The sequence below is a fragment of the Geotrypetes seraphini genome, chromosome 2 (assembly GCF_902459505.1).
Source record: "Geotrypetes seraphini chromosome 2, aGeoSer1.1, whole genome shotgun sequence".
In the NCBI taxonomy this organism is placed as follows: domain Eukaryota; kingdom Metazoa; phylum Chordata; class Amphibia; order Gymnophiona; family Dermophiidae; genus Geotrypetes; species Geotrypetes seraphini.
In genome coordinates, this window is record NC_047085.1 from 345,603,823 (window position 1) to 345,624,048 (window position 20,226).

The following is a 20,226-nucleotide window of genomic DNA, read 5'->3' on the forward strand; positions in this document are numbered from 1 at the left end:
CTCAACTACCTCGATTCCATAGGCATTTCGGGACAGGTACTAACCTGGCTCACAGGCTTCTTAAAAAACCGCACCTACCAAGTACACAACGAGGGAACCTACTCTCACACCTGGTCCAATCCCTGTGGTGTGCCACAAGGCTCCCCCCTATCACCCTCCCTATTCAATATCTACATGACTTCACTGGGACACATGCTATCTGACCGAAAGTTGAAATCCTACATCTACGCAGATGACATCACAATTGTCAGCCCCATCCACTCATTCTCGCAAGAAACAGAGCAACACATCTCATCAGTACTTACTATGGTTGAGCACTGGACCACTCAGTCCAAACTGAAACTAAATCCAGAAAAGACCAAACTCTTCCTAGCAAGTCCCAACCACAAATTAACGAACACCACCTTACAACTCAACGGCCTAACCTATCCCATCAACCCCACCATCAAAATCCTTGCAGTCATCCTAGACCGCTGCCTGACCTTCGAAGACCACACCAACGCCCAGGTCAAAAAATGCTTTCATACCCTCTGGAAACTCCGTACCATCAAACATTACTTCGACTTCCCCTCCTTCAGATTGCTGGTCCAATCCCTAATCCTAAGCACACTGGATTACTGTAATATAATTTACATAGGCTCCTACAAGAAAACCATCCAGCGACTGAAACTTATCCAAAACACCGCGGTCCGCTTAATCTTTGGCCTCAAAAAGTCAGACCACATCACCCCTTATTATAGAAAACTGCACTGGTTGCCAATAGAAGCGAGAGTCATCTTCAAATTCGCCTGTCTCAGCTTCAAAACCTTAACTGGCCTATCCCCGATTTATCTGGCTCACCACTTCGTGTTCCCTGGAACCACTCGCACGCGTAACGCCAACCTGTTTACCTACCCTTCCCCAAAGGGATGCACCTACAAAAGATTTTTCAATAGAACTCTCTCATACCAAGCGGGCAGATGGACAAACTGCCTGACCACCCTTATCTCATCTGCCCCATCTTACTCATACTTCAGGAAATCTCTCAAATCTTTCCTCTACGACAAATTTCTGGAACCTCCCCCATCACCAAATACTACCATCCTACAACAGAAACTAGTAGTCTTCCTGACAATCACCACCCTGCATTGGTTTTGTATACTGCTTTCTTCTTTATAATGCCTCTCGCACTGCCTCTCCACTATATACATATCTCTGCTGCATATGTACAGTCTCCTGCATAGTAAATCTACACTGTTTTTGCTGTATAAATACCTTTTCTGAAAATGTACAGTTCGCATTGTATCTTCGCTGTAAATGTACAGTCTCTTACACTGTAAACCGCTCTGAACTATTTGTGGTACTGCGGTATATAAAAATAAAGTTATTATTATTATTATTACCTTTGTTAAAACACAGAATAGATCTGGTCTGGGCTTCTAAAATGGTATCTTGAAACAACGTCCATGCCTAATTTAAAGTCCTAACCATTGTAGTCCATCCTTTTAGCTTTTTTTTTTAAACACTATTTTCCTCATTTTATCATAGTTGCCCTTTTGAAAATTAAATGCTACTACAGTAGATTTCTTTAGTAACTTCACTCCAGATATTAGCTCACATTTGATCATGTTATGATCATTGTTTCCCAGCATACCTAACACCATTACCTCTTGTACTATGCTCTGCGTGCCACTAAGGACTAGATCTAAAAAAAAAAAAAGCTCTCCCTCTTAGTTCTTGGACCAATAGCTTCAAGAAGCAGTCATTTATTATGTCTCAGAATGTTTACCTTTCTAGCATTCCCTGTTGTAACATTTATTCAGTCAATACTGCTGCCCAATTTGCCAGCTTTCTTAATTTCAGTCAATATTTCAAATCCGTCTGTTCTGTCCTGGCAGATGATAGTACAGTCCTACCGTTATACTCTTTCCTTTCACATATAGAAGTTCTATCCATAAGGATTCCATTCTGCTTTCTGTTTAACGCAGAATGTTAATTTTGTTTGACTCAATTCCCTCTGTAACATATAGCACAACCCCCCCTCCAATTTGATCCACTCTGTACAGATAAAATTAGGCTGGAAAAAGGCTGTCCTAATTTAAACCATACATCTGTATGAATAGCATTGAATATCACTTCTATACAGAGCAAGTTTAAATGCTATGGACATTTGCATCATTTAAATATTACCCTGGCATTCATAGCTGGATGAAAACTAAAAGAAGAAGTGAGAATCAAAAGCCCACATGAAGCATGCAAATCGTTTAAAAGATAGAAAGAGGAGCAAATGTGTACCAGTGTGGTTAAATGATGCTGTGAAAGAGGCTATTAAAATCAGAAGACATCCTCCAAAAAAGAATAAAAAAAAGAACATAAGAACTAGTAAAAAGTTGCTAAGGCTGCCCAAGAGAAAAAAATGGATGGAATCTAGCTAATGAAAACATAATAGCAAATCCTTCAAGTATATTGAAAAAAAAAAAAAAAAAAGACAAACAGGGAGTCAAATGGAGGATAATTTTATAACAGGTTGCCTATGCTGTGTGCCAGATATACCCCTTCTTTTACAAAGGTGCACTAAGATTTTTAGCGCGCGCTAAACACACTAAAATGCTAACACGTGCATGTTATCCTATGGACGCATTAGTAGTTAGCGCACGTGTTGATTTAGCATGCGCTAATCTGCGCTAAAATGCTTAGCGCACCTTTGTAAAAGAGGGCCATACTGTACACGTGCTACACCAATTTTAAAAGGCAAAATGTATATGCACTATAGAAATACATTTACACTTGTCTGAGGCATGTGCAAATTTGCAGTTTAATTCTAAGCAGGTACATACGTATTTTATAAAATACATCCAAGTCCAAACCCTGCCCAAACCCAGTTCCTGGGAATGCATCTGAACAGTCAGGGGTATAGCCAGATACCCAATTTTGGGTGGGCTTGGGTCCAACATGGGTATTCATGATGCCCCTACCACCCCCCCTCGACATCTCTTCCTCTCTCCCCTGATGATCAGAGGGTCACTTAACTCCACTCCCCCAACCCCCTGTACCTTTAAATCCTTTAGGACTTCACCAGCAGTGAGCAGGAAGTCATTCCTCTTGCTCACGCTGGCTCTGAGCCTTCTCTCCGATGCAACTTTGTGGTCTTGTAAACAGGAAATTGCATCAGAGTGAAGGCTCAGCCTATCTTTAAACAGTTTGGCTTATGTAGTCAAGGCCTGAATATGGACTTAGCCGATTATGTTAGCCAGCTTCCCCCCCCCCCCCCAAAAAAAAAAAAAAAGATACTCTTTGCCAATATTGAATATCCAGAAATAACATCAGCAGCAGGCAGCAAAACACTCACTGCTGCTGGCGTAATATCAGGGGGATATGTTCCTGCTCCCATCCCAAAGGACTTACCTTCATAAAAACAGTTGGTAGTGTTAGATCAGTGGTTTCCAAACCCTGTCCTGGGGGACCCCCAGCCAGTCGGGGTTTCAAGATATCCCTAATGAATATGCATGAGAGAGATTTGCATACCTGTCACTTCCATTATATGCAAATCTCTCTCATGCATATTCATTAGGGATATCTTGAAAACCCGACTGGCTGGGGGTCCCCCAGGACAGGGTTTGGGAACCACTGTGTTAGATGCATATCAAAGTTATAAGGCAGGGAACTCCGGTCCTCAAGAGCTGTAATCCAGGGATGTGTCACCTAACACATAAAACAAACTACCAACAAACACAGCTGTCTTATTTGATAAACCTCTATTTTTTAATTAAAAGTTTACATAAACATATAAGAAAAGAAAGTTTAGCTCACGTGGAGGGGCATAATCGAAAGAGATGTCTAAGTCCGTTTACGTCCATCTCACAAGTCGTCCAAAGTAAAAAAACAGCTTATGACACATTTTCGTTTCGAAAATCGTCTAACTATACGTCCTGCTGATCTGATCGTCCAAGCCGCTAAATCATCCATCTTTATACCACATTTCCATCCAACTTTTCGTCCAAGTCCAAAACACCTAGAACAAGCCCTGTTGGACGTGGGAGGGGTCTGCAAAGTGATGGACTGCACACCCAGACATGCCACCTAAATAGTGGGGTACCTTACAGGGCACTGCTGTGAACTTCACATAAAGGGTGCCATGTCTTTTCCTCACTACAGCTCCATTATAGGTCATAGTGAGCCCCCCAAACCACCTCCAGAATCCCCTAGACCCACTTATCTACCCCAATAGCCCTTATGGCTGCAGGAGCTACTTATATGCCACTACAAAAGGGTTTTGGGGGTGTATAGGGCAGTGCACATGTTTCAGTATCAATGCAGTGATTACAGGGGCTTATGGGCATGGGTCCTCCTTTCCATGAGTCCCTAACCCACCCCCAAGTTGACTTAAGCTGCCTCTGTGCTGGACGACTAGGCTTTCCTATGCCAGGCAGCCAGGTGATGATGGTCTGGAGGCTGAATTTTAAAGTTGTGATTAAAATTTTTATGGGGGTGGGGGGGTCGTTGATCACTGGGGATGTGGAAGTCTGTTTTATGTGTTTTCAGTGCTTATCTGGTGACTTAGGTGGGTTTTTGTGACTTAGACCATGTTTTATATGGTCTAAGTCACAACATCCAAGTTCCATCGATCATGGGCTGTATAATTTTCGGTTTTACATGCTGTACGACTAAGTCTAAGCCTGCCCACGTCCCGCCCAACTCTCACCCTTGACACACCTCCTGAAATGCCCCGTTTAGCTTTGGTCGTTCAGGGGCACTATGTAGGCCTAGGTCGTTTAGAAATACATCCAAAACCCGTTTTTATTATCGGCACTTGGACGTATTTGAGAAATGTTCGTCCAAGTGCCGACTTAGGCCCATTTTTGGATGTATTTCTCTTTCGATTATGAGCCCCCTAATATACCAAGAAATTACAATAATCAACCTTCTGGAGTCCATATCATGGGGGTGTCAGCAAAAAAGAAAAAAAAAAAATGAACATTTTTTTTCTAGTAATAATCACTACTTTAACCAGTGCCCATCTCTTATATAAATGTCTCAACCTCATAGTAAGGCCCCCTTTTGTGAAGCCGTGTTAGGCTTTTTTATCACTGGCCGCGGTGGTATTAGCTCCAACCCTCATAAGAATTCTATGAGTGTTGGAGTTTTTCTGCTGTGGCCAGCGATAAAAAAGCCTAACACAACTTCATAAAACGGAGGGGGGGGGGGATCAATTTGTAAAAGCAAATAATTCCCCTCCCTCCTTTTCACAAGCTGTGCTGCCAAGCTAATTGGCAAGCAGCCCATAGAAATAGAATGGGCAGCTCGGCAGCTTGATAAAATGGAGAGAGGGGGGAGTTATAAGGAAACTTTTGAAACAAGAAATGTTTCTAAATACAAGATTGTTCAACAAAGGAAAACCTGTTCCCCGATGGTTCACAAGACAGAGAAATTTTTTTTTGGGGGGGGAGGGGGGGGTGGCGGCACCTAAGGCCAACACTCGTGTCTTAAGTTGTAAAAAAGCTTTCCTCCATACCTGTTTGCCTCTGGCAAGATCTGAGAACAGACCACAACAAGAAATGGTTTTAATTTTTAAAAATGAATCTTCTTTAGCACAAAGGTGGGCCTAGTAGAGATATTCACAGATGAGATGATTCCAAGAATTCCAAAATTTCCAAGAGATCCACTGACACTATAGAGTCCATCCCACATATTTATTTCTTTTCCCCAATGGCAAATAAAGCTCAGACACCCCAATTTCTTCTAGTTTCAAAAAATTTTTAAGATACCTTTAAATATATATTTTACACTCCCTTCCCCCTTTACAAAACCGCAGAAGCGGTATCTAGTGCAGGCAGGTGCACTGAATGCTCTGTGCTGCTCCCGACACTCATAGGAATTCTATGAGTGTTGGGAGCAGTGCAGAACATTCAATGCGCCGGCCTGCTCTAAACCCCCCTCCAAAAAAAAAAACCCCAACCCAATAACTTTTAATCTCAGCCATTTAAGTTGCTCTGATATTTTAGCCACTGTTTGTTCTGAAAATGCTGAAATGTTAACAAGATTAGCGAGGAAAACCTCAGTTCTAGATATGCTCTCCTAAATGTCCTCCAAGGTGGCCTTTTGAGACTCAATCAGCTTCTGGTCAAAGTGACTGGATATCACCTTTGGGATTGGAACCAAGGTAGATGAGAAAACCAAACCATCTTTAGAGGTTCTAACATCCATTCCCCTCTGAGGCAACCAATGAGTTCAGTCTCAGTATGCTCCATCAGCACTCCTCCACCAGCAGCACTGGGCACACTGGCATCATCTCGCAATGTTGATTCAAACTGGGTGCTGCATCATATCTCTCAAGGAATGCGGTGGGTTCAGCAGCCACAAGAGCTCAGCATCAGATATGGCTCCCCCACTTTTTCATGGGTCTTAATGGATGGTTCCTAGAGGACAAAGGGATTGAGGGGTACAGATAAGAGCAGTGGAAGGTTTAGAGATAAGTGTAGAGGTAGGTATAAAATTAGTCAGGGACCGATGCTCAGGCAATATGCCTGATGGGCCACCGCGTGAGCGGACCGCTGGGCGGGATGGACCTCTGGTCTGCCCCGGCAGAGGCGACTACTTATGTTCTTATGTGCTAGGAGTAAGATGGCAATCTGCAGAGAAAAAGCCTAGAAACCAAAGAAACATGCTGCTAAGCCTTCCTCTTCTTTCCCATCAGAGCATATATCAGCGAAGGTAAGAATGCATATAAGCCTTGAAGAACAATCACTTACAAATCCATGTGGGATGCCATCTTGAACCCGCCCTGATAAACCTATATTCTAATAAATGAATGCTATAAACAGATATGTTCAAAATCACTCTCTCATATGGTATAAAACATCTGCGGTAGTCCTTCATTAGATCTGCCTCTAAAGTTCTTTTAGTTTGATGATATTCACAATGACATTCTTCTATAGTGATATGGTTCATCCTGAAAGAACTACAGCAAAAATGAAGGGAAATCTGTATTCCCTTCTTTGGTACTTGGCAAGTAAAGACTTGAAGGTCTGATGGATCATATCTGAGGCGGTTCAGCCTTTTAGATGACTCACGCTGTGCCAAGAACAGGAGAGTGGTTATGTTTTATCAAGCAGCTTTTGTGGCTTCAATTATGGGGAAAATGTTTGTTTTTTTTTAATTTCTAGCTCTCTCTTTTGTCTGTCAGCCTGTTCATTCCTTTTCTGAATTTGTTGAGTTTGGGGGCAATAGGATTGAAAATAAGAAGGCAAGGAGGACTCCTAATTACAGAATGACACAGGGACAAAATTTTCCTCATCCCCACGAGAACCCATTTTTCTGTCCTGTCTCTGCGAGTTCTTTTCTTGTCCCTGCCCCATTCCCTGAAGCTCTATCCTCATCTGCACAAGCTTCAAACACTTTAAAATCATAAGTGTTTGAGGCTTGTGCGGTTAAGGCAGAGCTTAGAGGAATGGAGCAGGGATAGAAACAGCAACAAAACCCACGGGGAAATCGAGTTCCGACGGGGAAAAATTTGTCCCCCGTGTCATTCTCTACTCATAATGGTGAATTTCACATAGAATGCTGAGGTAGGAAATTCAGAGGTCCAGTTCCAGGACATGCTCAATTCCAGAATTTTTTTTTTTACTAAAAGCTCTGCTGAACACAAAGGGGCTCATAATTGAAAGAGAAAACCGTCCAAAAACCGTCCTAAGTCGGCACTTGGACGAACATTGTCTAAATACGTCCAGGGGCCGATAATAAAAACGGGATTTGGACATATTTCTAAACAACTTAGGTCTTCATAGTGCCGCTGAACGACCATAGCTAAATGGGGCGTTTCAGTAGGAGTGTCATGGGCGGGAGTTCGACAGGACGTGGGCCGGCTTAGACTTAGTTGTATTGCATGTATAACCGAAAGTTATACAGCACAGGATCGATGGAACTTGGACGTTGCAACTTAGACCATTTAAAACATGGTCTAAGTCAAACCTAAAGTCACCAGATAAGCACTGCAAACACATAATACAGACCCCCACACACTACCCCAGTGATCACTGACTTCCCCCCCCACACCAACCCCATAGAAATCATAATCACACCTTTAAAATTCAGCCTCTAGACCATCATCACCTGGCAGCCTAGTCGACCTGCACAGATGCATCTTAAGCTGTCTTGGGGGTGGGTTAGGGACTCATGGAGAGGAGGCCCCATGCCCTTAAGCCCCTGTAATCACTGCATTGATACTGAAACATGTGCACTCCCCTATACATCCCCAAACCCTTTTGTACTGGCATATAATTGGCTCCTGCTTCCATAAGGGCTATTGGGGTGGTAGATAAGTGGGTCTAGGGGATTCTGGAGGTGGTTTGGGGGGCTCACCATGACCTATAAGGGAGCTGTAGTGAGATGATGACATGGCACCCTTTTTGTGAAGTTCACAGCAGTGCTCTGTAAGGTACCCCACTATTTAGGTACCATATCTGGGTGTTCAGTCCATCACTTTGCAGACCCTTCCCACGTCCAACAGGGCTTGTTCTAGGCATTTTTGACTTGGACGGAAAGTTGGATGAAAATGTGGTATAACTATGGACGATTTAGCGGCTTGGATGTCAGATCAGCAGGACGTATAGTTAAATGATTTTCAAAACGAAAAAAAATTTGGACGTATTTTTCAAAAATGTGTCCTAAGCTTTTTTTTTTTTTTACTTTGGACAACTTGCGACTTGGATGAAAACAAACTTAGATGTTCCTTTCGATTATGCCCCTCCAAGCCTTTTGTAAAATGCCAATAAGAACATGCAAGAGTGCACATGCATTTGCCTGCATATCCAATGAGAGTAGCAATTTTACAAATATATAGGTTGGGGGAAAAAAAAATTAGCAGTGCAAATGCTGCAGCTTCCACGTGGACGTGCCAGCATTTACCCGTAGAGGTGGTGATTTTGCCATTTTCATGTGGCAGTGCTGCTGCTTCCATTCATAGTTGTCCTGTTTTGCAAACCTAGATAATAAGTGCCACTAATTAAGTAATAAGCACACAATTTTTATTTTCTTAATTTTGGAGATGGAAATACAGCTCTCTGGCCATAGTAAGTGCTTTTTAAAAAAAAAAAAAAACCCCACAAAAAACAAACAAACCGGAACTTGCCTGTGAGCTTACGTAAAACACATTGGGGAAAGTTTTTCTTTTTAATGGGGAATGCATGTGGAGATTTTTGTCCTTCGTGAGGCATGGTGAAAACCATGCCCCCATGACACCACATGATGTGGATCTCCATGTGTAAATGGTGACTTTCTGAAATCGCCATTTATGGGTGTAAATATTCTATATATGTAAATGTTGCCATTTAGGGGGAAAAATTATCAGTGTGGGGTATTTTACTGTTATCCCCAGCTATTAGTAAAACAGTCTTGTTGCATAACATGGGATTTGTGGTACAATAACATGAGTTAATGGTAAAATAACTCATCTTAATGATAGCAGACATGAATAACTATGGGCCCGATGCTCAAAGGTCCCATTAAAATCCTGTGTGCTGTTGTATTGCCAGTAAATTTTTCAATTTCTAAACGACGAGCGATGCTCCAAAACTTTGCATGCAAATTAGGGTTGCAGAAATTCCACTAGATCAGTCATTGGCGAAAGTGACTGACACGTGTGCAGAATAGTTTACGTAAAGAGGCATAAGTGTGCTCAAGCACCAGGAAAAGCTACATTGTAGGCATTCATGAGCGTCAATCATAGGAATGCATTATTGTAGTACCTCATTGGCACACGTCATAAGCACGCATAATTTGCATCATAGCTGTAAGACACTCGTGTAGTAGCAGCTGCAAAAACGATTTAAAAGTCTGGCAGTGTTTTCACTTTTCGATGATTTTTGGTTCTCACCAGTTTTGGCTTTTGTTTAAGTTTGTATTGATGAATAAGATAGTATGATAACTGGTTGATCTGTGTGTGTGCTTTATCTGTTGTGATTGTTTGCTTTATCTATTGCAACATTGCCAAACAGATGCATGCAGGGGGAGGGGTGTTGAGACTTTGGTTTATCCTTGTTTGATTGCTTTCCCTTTTGTAACATTACCAAGCATTGGGTTACCTTATTTGTGGAAAAAAAAGAAAAGAGGGACACATGACCCTGCCCTTGTTCTGCCTTCCACCAGTCTCTCGGGACCTTTAAAAGCTTTATTTATTTATATATTAACAAATATTAACAAATTTGTTTATATAATAACAAATATATATATATATATATAATTTATTTATTGTCACCATGCATCATCGAGCCAGGCCCAAGGGGAATGGCCGAGAGAGCCCAGAGTACACGGCGCTGATCGAGCAGATTATCAGTTCTTAATTGGAGTTGGTGGATCAAGTTCAAGTTTATTAGGATTTTATATACCGCCTATCAAGGTTACCATTTTGACCACCCAGCAGCGATGTGATTGCATGTCACGAAGCTAACCAGGAATACTTATGAACAACATTGACTGCTTTTGAACATGCAGTAGTAGGGTCTCCTGAGGCAGGGATCGAAATGGGGCCACGTTTCCAAACTAAGTGAATGCATTTTCACCTAAGCAATGCAGTGACTTTGTGCATGATAAAGAAACAGAGAAAATATCACCATTACGTTTTGAATCAGTGAAAACTTTAATATCATTTCAAGCTACCAAGTCTCTGAGCGTGATCAAAAATTTTATGAAGCAGCAATGACTGGAAGGTGAACTCTTAACACAGAGAGGTTTTTCAGCCTTCCCTTCGGAGTTTCATATCTCTGAGCGTTTTATATACACTTTTTTGATCACTCTCTGAAGATTGAGTACCTCTAGGGGTCAGTTCTTTTGATTATATAGCAATTTCCTTTCTGACCTTGTCTTTATAGTTTATATCCCTGACTTCACTTAAGGAAATATAGCCCTAGGCATTGGCATCTTTTCACTACCCAGCTCAATCTGCCCTGTGAAAATATATATTGAACAGCACTTACATTCACTCAAATAATAATACAAAATATATCCCTCCCTTCCTGGATGTGTGTGAAAATCAAATAGAAATTAAAGGCTTATACAATTAATCAGATTTGACAAATTCTGTTAATGGACCCTAAGTTGCTTTAAATATTGTATTATGTCCCAATATTTCCGAATTCATTTTTTCATATTTATAACATTGACACAAAGTTTCCCACCAAAAGGAAAAGTTTAGCCTGTCCCAGTTTAACAATTCCTGGTGATCATTTGCATGGCAATCCCTGTCATAATTATAAGAAGTCTGCTTTTATTCCTGTCTAATGGATTTTTAGCTTTCAACAATGTCCCACCTATGATCACATCATAGGACAATGGAATCGATGTTCCCAGTATCATTTTTGGCTGATTTCTAAATGGAGATCAATGATCAAATCGCTTCCCATGCAAATTAATTTTGCGGAGGACTGCCATAATCCCATCTGATCGCTCATTAAGAAACCGGTCCTCACACATGCGCAAAGCCGGTTTGGGGGAAGCCCAAATAGCTAAGCGATAGGGGAAGCCCCAAAGCAGCCTCCTGCCACTCAGCTGTTCGGGGCTTTTTTCTGTTTAATGGCACAGATGCGTGATTGACATATGCTACCTCTAAGCTTCCTGGATCTGAGCAATGTGACAGCTCTACCATACATACAAATACTATAATTCTTACTATTCTATACTCTATAATCACTGACTGCTCAGTGACATCTTTCCCTATTTGTACTGTAATTCGCTGATTGTACAGCTCTCTTCACTGTGAACCGCATAGATGTCGCAAGATTATGGCGGTATAGAAAAAATAGTTATTATTATTATTGTTATAATGTGTTTCCATAGAATTGCTATGGGATCGGGTTACCATATTTGAGGACAGAAAAGAGCACACGTGACCCTGCTGCGGTGCCATCCACACCCGCTTCTCTGCGGGTCCCACCTGCGCCGGAACAGGAAATTGCTGCAGAGAAACAGAGCAGAGCAGGCCAAGGCAGTAAGCTCACCTTGTTGCCATTGCTGACGGCTGTCCAAAATTCAATGCAGCGGCTGGGGAGGAGTAGGTTGGAGAGTCAGAGTTGGCTAAACCAGGACAGACTCCTCCTTTTTGAAGAAAAAAGAAAAGAAAAAAAAACACCCCAAACCCCATCCGGGCACCTGGACAATCCTCTAAAAAGAGAACATCCGGGTTTCCCTTGACTTATGGTAACACTACTCTGGGAGTAGTAATTCCTGAGTTTAATTATCCAAATGGCAGGAAGGACTTACAGGTCGGAAACATAACTAGAGGGAAGGGGAAGCACAAGACTGAAGTGAAGGTTTGCTTGCACCCCCATTCGGCCTGCTCCTTGTGACAGCCTTTTTCCTTCAACAGTACTTCCCAACCTTAACCTGGGAGCACACCTGGCCAGTCAAGCTTTCAAGAATATCCACAATGCATATGCAGGAGATAAATTTACTGTACTGACAGTGGAGGTAGTGCTTGCAAATTTATCTCATGCATACGCATTTTGGATGTCCTGAAAACCTGTCTGGCTCTTACGTCGGGTTGAGAACCTTTGCTCTAGGAGAAGCGATCCTTGTTAAAGAGCCCCGAACCTGCTACCAAAGGTTAAACCGGAGGCGGAAGGGTTAAACAATTCTCCTTTTAGCTCTTGATCCTGACTAACATCGGCTGTTCCCTGCAGAGACGGTGCAGAGGGTTTTACTTTATCGAGCGGGGAGGGACGGGGGAGAGGTGGGGCCGCCCAGGTAGAGAGAGAGACCAGCATCAAGACGCATTTACCGTGGCCTGGGACGCCAGTTCCCACCGGAGGCCCAAAAGTTTTCTGTTTGGTGAAGGCGGCCGGGGACGGGAGAGATGTGCGGAGCTGGAGGTGCGGGGCGGCTACTGCTGCTGCTGCTGTGCGGACTCTTCCAGGCCTGGCAGCGGATAGGTAAGCGCAGAACCGGGCGCAAGTCCTCGCGGGCCACCTCTGGGGGAGAGGGTTTGCGGAGTGGGCCTCGAGACTTGGGGGGGGGCTTGTTTTGTGCTCTCTTTCTCAGGCGGGTAAATGCACCTTTGTGCTCTTCAGGTTGGGGAGGGGAAAGGACTGAGGGCGAGTTGGGTGGAAGGAGGGAACTGAAGACAAGACTTTTTTCCGGCTTGTCTGTTCGCCTGGGAAAAGGCTTCCAGGAGCGCACAGTTTCGGCTTAATCCCGCGCCTTGTGCGTGTAAAGGGTGGGAGGGAGGGGAATGTCCTCGTGGCAGAGCACAATTAAGGCACAGGTGAACCAGGCGTACGCTTGGGGGGCCCTGTAAAGCAGTGGTCTCAAACTCAAACCCTTTGCAGGGCCACATTTTGGATTTGTAGGTACTCGGAGGGCCTCAGAAAAAAATAGTTAATGTCTTATTAAAGAAATGACAATTTTTCATGAGGTAAAACTCTTTTTATAGTTTATAAATCTTTCCTTTTGGCTAAGTCTTAATAATAATATTGTAATTTATAGGTAAAGAGACATATGATCAAGAAACTGATTTATTTTACTTTTGTGATTATGCTAAACATACCGAGGGCCTCAAAATAGTACCTGGCGGGCCGCATGTGGCCCCTGGGCCACGAGTTTGAGACCACTGCTGTAAAGTGTGCGCCCAAGATAGCTTAAGCAAGCCCTCGGCAGTATAATAAATGAATAAATCTGGAGTTGAGGGAGGTGGGGGCCGGAGTCTCGCTCTCCACAGAGGTCGGTTTGTCCTCCAATTACTGGGAAGATTTGAAAGAGCTGCTGCCTCTAATGGTTTTCCAAACCATGTGGGCTCTGTTTGTGGGAGATTAAAATGTTTGGTGGGGGAGGGGGCAATTCAGTAGTTTGCCTAACTTCCTTTGTAAAAATTAAGCATAGGTATCAATTAAAAATATTTTCTTTTTTTAAATGTTTTTTTATTATTTTGATTTATTTCACGCTTCCTTATTAGAAGGCAGTACATATATTTTTCCTCCATTTGTGTTTTTGAGTTAGTTTTTAATTAATCTTTATTGGTTTTCAAACTTACGAAGGTGTGCTAGGGTTTTTAGCGCACGCACAAAATTACCGCGCGCTATAAATTTATCTTGTTAGAGCTGTTAGCATGATATAGAGGGGATATATGTGAAGGGGAGGGGAGACAGGGGTTTTGTTGATCCTTGCTGTGTATTATAATCACCCCCCACATACCTAGTGGATAGTGTGCTCGGGATAGCGCGCATTAAGGCCTTGCGCACCTTTGTAAAAGGAGCCCCTAAGTTCAGCTGAAGGCTTAATCCTGCTCTGCCTCTTTGGAGTTCAGCGGTAGGTCATGCTTTTATACGGATGGCGCATATGCTCTGCAAACAATAGCATTTTGTGCTTTTGCCGTAAGCTGATAAAGGTGTGAGCAATATTAGTGTGGGTTTATATAGCACCTTTTGCCGTTTTATACGGTAGAAATGGTAGGGTGGACTAGTTCTCTTATTCCTCTTGGATGTCACTTAGCTGAACTTGAAGCCTGACACTTTGAAAGGGCTGGGTATTCAGTTTGTCCTGAAAGGTGCAGCCAGTTCTTGGTGGAAGCTCTCTCATTTGGCTTCACTACAGTGTCTCCTCGCACTCAAACCATACACTTCTGGCGGAATTGGAAGCCATGTGGCTCAAGAGTGAAGACTCAGCCACCGAGTCAGCAGGGAAGTGTTGTAAGAGCCAGCTGAAACACACCTGGTCTGATATCCATTCCTCAGCACAGTTTTAGGGAGACTGTTATACTTTGATTCAGTTTGTTGCAGGGTAGGACACATAGAGCGGGCTGTTTATTAAGGCGCATTTGCTATTACCACAGATGTTAGTACAGTGGTGCCTCGCATAACGGCCGCCTCGCACAGCGAACGCTGCGCACAACGAACTTCTTGTCTTGATTCGTACAACGGACTTCGTTTCACACAACGAAGTCGCCCGAGCTGCATCGCAAACCTCCCCCCGCCGCCACCGCATATTTTTAAACCTCCCCCCGCCGCCACCGCATATTGTTAAACCTCCCCCCGCCGCCACCACATATTGTTAAACCTCCCCCCGCCGCCACCGCATATTTTTAAACCTCCCCCCGCCGCCACCGCATATTTTTAAACCTCCCCCCGCCGCCTGGGCCTGCGCTGATCTCTGAATGGCTGCAGTCAGCTCTCATGGGACTCACAAGAACTAACTGCAGCCAGCTCTCGCGGGACTCACAAGAACTAACTGCAGCCATTCGGAGATCGGCATGGGCCCACACAGGCGTGCAGAGGAATTGCTCCTGATCTCTGCGCTTCTGGCCTGTACGCCACTGGCTGGGAAAGATGGGAGGAATTAAAAAAGGTACTGGGGAGTATGTGGGGGGTGATTATAATACACAGCAAGGATCAACAAAACCCCTGTCTCCCCTCCCCTTCACATATATCCCCTCTATATCATGCTAACAGCTCTAACAAGATAAATTTATCTTTTTTTATGTCATCTTAGCATATTTTATGCTACAGAACGAATTATTTTTTTTTACATGTATTGTTATGGGAAAACGCGTTTCACATAACGAACTTTTCGCATAACAAACTTGCTCCTGGAACGAATTAAGTTCGTTGTGTGAGGCACCACTGTATTTGCTAACAATCGACTTTTAGCTATGTGGAAGTGGCAAATGGGCTGGGACTGCACCCTATGGTTAATGTAGCAAATAATGTGAATAGACCATTAAGTCTGCCCATCTGCAGCATCCACTGTCTCCTCCTCTCTCTAAGACAGGGCTGCCCAAATCCAGTCCTCGAGATCTACTGGCAGACCAGATTTTCTGGATATCTGCAATGAGTATGCATGAGAGAGATTTGCCTGCACTGCCTTCTTGGTATACAAATCTCTCTCATGCATGTTCATTGTGGATATCCAGAAAACCTGGCCTGCCAGTAGATCTCGAGGACCGGACTTAGGCAGCCCTGCTCTAAGAGATCCCACATGCCTGTCCCACGCTTTCTTGAATTTAGACATCTTTGTCTCTACCACTTTTACTGGAAGACTATTCCTTGCATCTACCACCCTTTCTGTAAAAAAAAAAAGTATTTCCTTAGATCATTGTATCGCAAACTGTGTGCCTCCTGAGATTTCTGGTGTGCCGCGACACACTGGCGAGGAGGAGGGTTGTCCACACCGGCTGCCTGCCTACAGGACGTGCCTCTCGCTGGCACAGCTGACTCTCCTGGCCGGCGCGTCTCCTCTTCTCCCTGCATCTCCAGGAACCCTGTAACGGCGGGGTCGCAGCCAGATGGGCCTCAGTGTATGCCGGGCGCCTTCCGGCCGGGGCACTGGTTTTAGTGTGCCACCGGACGGAAAAGTTTGCGAGACACTGCCTTAGATTATTCTTAACTTCATCCTATGCTCTCTCTCATTCTGGAGGTTTCCTTCATTTTAAAAAGGCTCACCCCGTATACATTAATGCCATGGAGATATTTAAGTCTCCATCATATCCCCCTATCTTTCAGAGTATATATATTGAGGTCTATAAGTCTGTCCCCATAGGCTTTATGACAAAGACCACTAACCATTTTTTAGCAGCAGCATCCACAATGCCGTGTACGTATGGTGAAAGAAATATTTTCTGTGTTAACTGTATGGAAGAATGCTGGGGATGCTTCTGACAGTCACACTGCATTAATCTTGACAATTCAACATTTGGTACCTGCAAAACTTTCTTGCACTTTAATAAAGAGGTTCCGTGATGGCAGGAATGTTAAAGTGGGTCAAGCCTTTTAGGTTGCATCTGCATAAAGAAGTGTGTCATGTCATGTCATGTGGATTTATCAAAACTTAGGTAGGGCATTGCATAATATCAGCTCCACCAAGCAGCATGAGCAACTGTGATTATGAATTTTAAAGTCTGGCATGTGGTTCAGCCAGTAAGAGATCACTTAAGCTTTGCATACAGTACAGAAATAGGTTCAAAAATATGTCATGCGATGGAATGGTTTTCACAATGGATATTTAGTTTTAAATGAGAATTAATACAATTTTTAACCTAATAAAGGTGTGTGTATATGTATGTTTAGTCAATCACTTGCAACTCTTATCTATTTTCTAAGGATGTATAAATTATAAAAGTTCAAATTTTAGCAGAGAATGATTTTTCCCCTGCTATTATCACAAACCTTTGTAAAGACCCTCAGCGGCACCACTCAGGACTCAATATTTCTCATTGTCCTAAGCTTTATGTATCTAATCTTCATTGGATCTTTTGTCTTTAATCTTATTAAAGAGCTTAATTTTTAATTTACTTATACTTTCTATTTTATAACTTTTCCAACGGTTAAACCAGTACTTAGCTTGTAATTAAGTGGTCTCTGGCTAGGGATGTCAGTGCCGACATGTTTCGCTTGAACAGCTTTTTCAAGGCTTAATCTCTACTATATACCGCCAGCATCTGAGACCGCTTACTGTCTACAGAAAAACAGTTTTTTTGTAGACAGTAAGCGGTCTCGGATGCTGGCGGGAGAAGGGTAGGGGAGGGAAAGATACTGGAAAAATGGAAATGAAATATTGCTATCTATCTATCTATCTAATAATAAAACCCTAGAGCGCGCATGCGCTCTTGAAACTCTGTGATTCCTGGCGCCGTGAGGTGTGCCTCCTTGCCGAATTCGATTTTCGAACATGGAGGCAGGCCAGAACACGGAGCAACTCCCCACTCGCCGTCACTCACCACCAGAGTGCCGCCTTACTGCTGCTGCTGATTCGGAGGGGGGGGGGGCACAGGCGCACCTGCCAGCATCTTCCCTCTTGCCTGCTCACCCGCCCGCCTCGGCTCCTCTCTCCAACGGGCTGGGGACCAGGGCGGCCGGCAGAAAGGAGGCTGCCGAAACGCATCAAGCTTCATCGGGGGAGGGGGGACGGCAAGCGATGGCGAGGAGGGAGTCGGAGCAGGCCGCAGAGGCTGTTGGTGCCTGCAGGCCGTGGTAGCTTTCGATGGAGGGCTGACGCGAACGGAGATAAGTTTGAGACCGCTGTTACAGGGGAACTAACATCTCTCCTTCCCCTTCTCTGTGATTGGATCATTAAACCTCCTGTTTAGAGAAAGGGAGCCCAACTCACTGGAACACTCAATCCCCTTTAAGTAGACTCCCTTCTATTATCATAGGTTCTATTGGGCTATTCAAAGTCTTTACAATATGGAGGTACCATCCTAGGTTTTCTTTCCCTCCTAAGCTCTAATCCCGTTCCTGAAACTCACTTATACTAGCCAAGTGGGGAAAAGGGAAATTAGTTCACCAAGATAACCTAACACCACATAAAACAAGTACAGAAAACAAAAGGTATGAAAGAGATTATAAGTATAGATAAGTATAGTAAAATAGACACAATATAGTTTAATTGAACTATAAAAGGTAGTTTCCACCTTTGGAATACTGTAATATAAAATAACTTGAGTACAAAAACTACTTAACTTTTATGCAAAAAAATTTAAAAAGGAACCTAAATTTGTTGTAATGTCAGTTATTTCATTATTCTCATTGCCTCTTCTGGACAGGGGGAGCAGGAAAGAGGTGCTGCTGGACATGGGAAAAGGTGCCTATGGACAGGGGGGGAAGAAAAAGGAAGGGAGGCGTACTGCTGGACAGGGGGAGCAAGAAAGAGGTGCTGCTGGACAGGGGAAGAGGTGCTGATGGACCGGGGGGTGCAAAAAAAAGGAATGGAGGCCTACTGCTGGACAAGGGGAACAGAAAAGAGGTACTGCTGGACAGGGGAAGAGGTGCTGATGGACGGGGGGGGGCAGAAAAAGGAAGGGAGGCCTACTGCTGGACAAGGGGAACAGAAAAGAGGTACTGCTGGACAGGGGAAGAAGTGCTGATGGACAGGGGGGAGCAAAAAAAGGAAGGGAGGCCTACTGCTGGACAGGGGGAGTAGAAAACAGGTGCTGATGGACAGGGGCGGCAGAAAAATGAAGGGAGGCCTACTGCTGGACAAGGGGAGCAGGAAAGAGGTGCTGCTGTACAGGGGGGAGTTAAAACAAAGGGAGAAGGGCTGCTGCTGGATAAGGGGAGCAGTGAAGGGATGGTGGTGGACATAGGGGAAGAAAAAGGAAGGGAGAATGGACAGGGGGAGCAGGCAAGGGGTGGTGGTGGACAGCCGAGGAAAAAGAAAGACAGAAAGAAATATAGAAATAGGCTAAGGAGAGAGAGAGAAAGAAAGAAATACAGACACACACACACACACACATACATATTCTAGCACCCGTTAATGTAACGGGCTTAAAAACTATTATAATAATAAAACCCTAGAGTGCGCATGCGCTCTTGAAACTCCGTGATTCCTGGCACCGTGAGGTGTGCCTCCGTGCCGAATTCGATTTTCGAACACGGAGGCCGGCCAGAACACGGAGCAACTCCCCACTTGCCTGCACTCACCGCCAGATTCGGAGGGGGGGGGGGCACAGGCACACCTGCCAGCATCTTCCTTCTTGCCTGCTCACCCGCCCGCTGTGGCTCCTCTGTCCAACGGGCCGGGGACCAGGGCGGCCGGCAGACAGGAGGCTGCCGAAACGCATCAAGCTTCATCGGGGGAGAGGGGGGACGGCAAGCGACGGCGAGGAGGGAGTCGGAGCAGGCCGCAGAGGCTGTTGGTGTCTGCAGGCCGCGGCGGCTTTCGGCGGAGGGCAGATGTGAACGGAGATAAGTTTGAGACCGCTGTTACAGGGGAACTAACATATCTCCTCCCCCTTCTCTGTGATTGGATCATTAAACTTCCTGGGTAGAGAAAGGGAGCCCAACTCACTGGAACACTCAATCCCCTTTAAGTAGACTCCCTTCTATTATCATAGGTTCTATTGGGCTATTCAAAGCCTTTACAATATGGAGGTACCATCCTAGGTTTTCTTTCCCTCCTAAGCTCTAATCCTGCTCCTGAAACTTACGTATACTAGCCAAGTGGGGAAGAGGGAAATGAGTTCACCAAGATAACCTAACACCACAGAAAACAGTAAAGAAAACAAAAGGTATGAAAGAGATAAGTATAGATAAGTATAGTAAAATAGACACAATATAGTTTAATAGGTAGTTTCCACCTTTGGAATACTGTAATATAAAATAACCGAGTACAAAAACTACTTAACTTTTATGCAAAAAAAATTAAAAAGAAACCTAAATTTGTTGTAATGGCAGTTATTTCATTATTCTCATTGCCTCTTCTGGACAGGGGGAGTAGAAAAGAGGTGCTACTGGACAGGGGGGGCAGAAAAAGGAAGGGAGGCCTACTGCT

At 44.0% G+C, this 20,226-nt stretch overlaps 1 protein-coding gene across 6 annotated transcripts in view; it reads left to right on the forward strand.

Annotated features, from left to right (window-relative positions):
* The first annotated feature begins 11,917 nt into the window (after positions 1–11,917).
* The window catches only part of CDCP1 (CUB domain containing protein 1), a 132,553-nt gene continuing 124,244 nt past the window's right edge, over positions 11,918–20,226 (forward strand). Inside the window, exon 1 of one of the 6 annotated variants that reach the window (XM_033930324.1) lies at positions 11,918–11,959. Coding sequence is in view for 2 of the 6 variants with exons in the window: in XM_033930322.1 (XP_033786213.1) it covers positions 12,824–12,899 (76 nt within the window). In the remaining 4 variants the exon portion in view is untranslated. The other 5 variants (XM_033930323.1, XM_033930327.1, XM_033930325.1 and 2 more) reach the window with 5 other exon arrangements.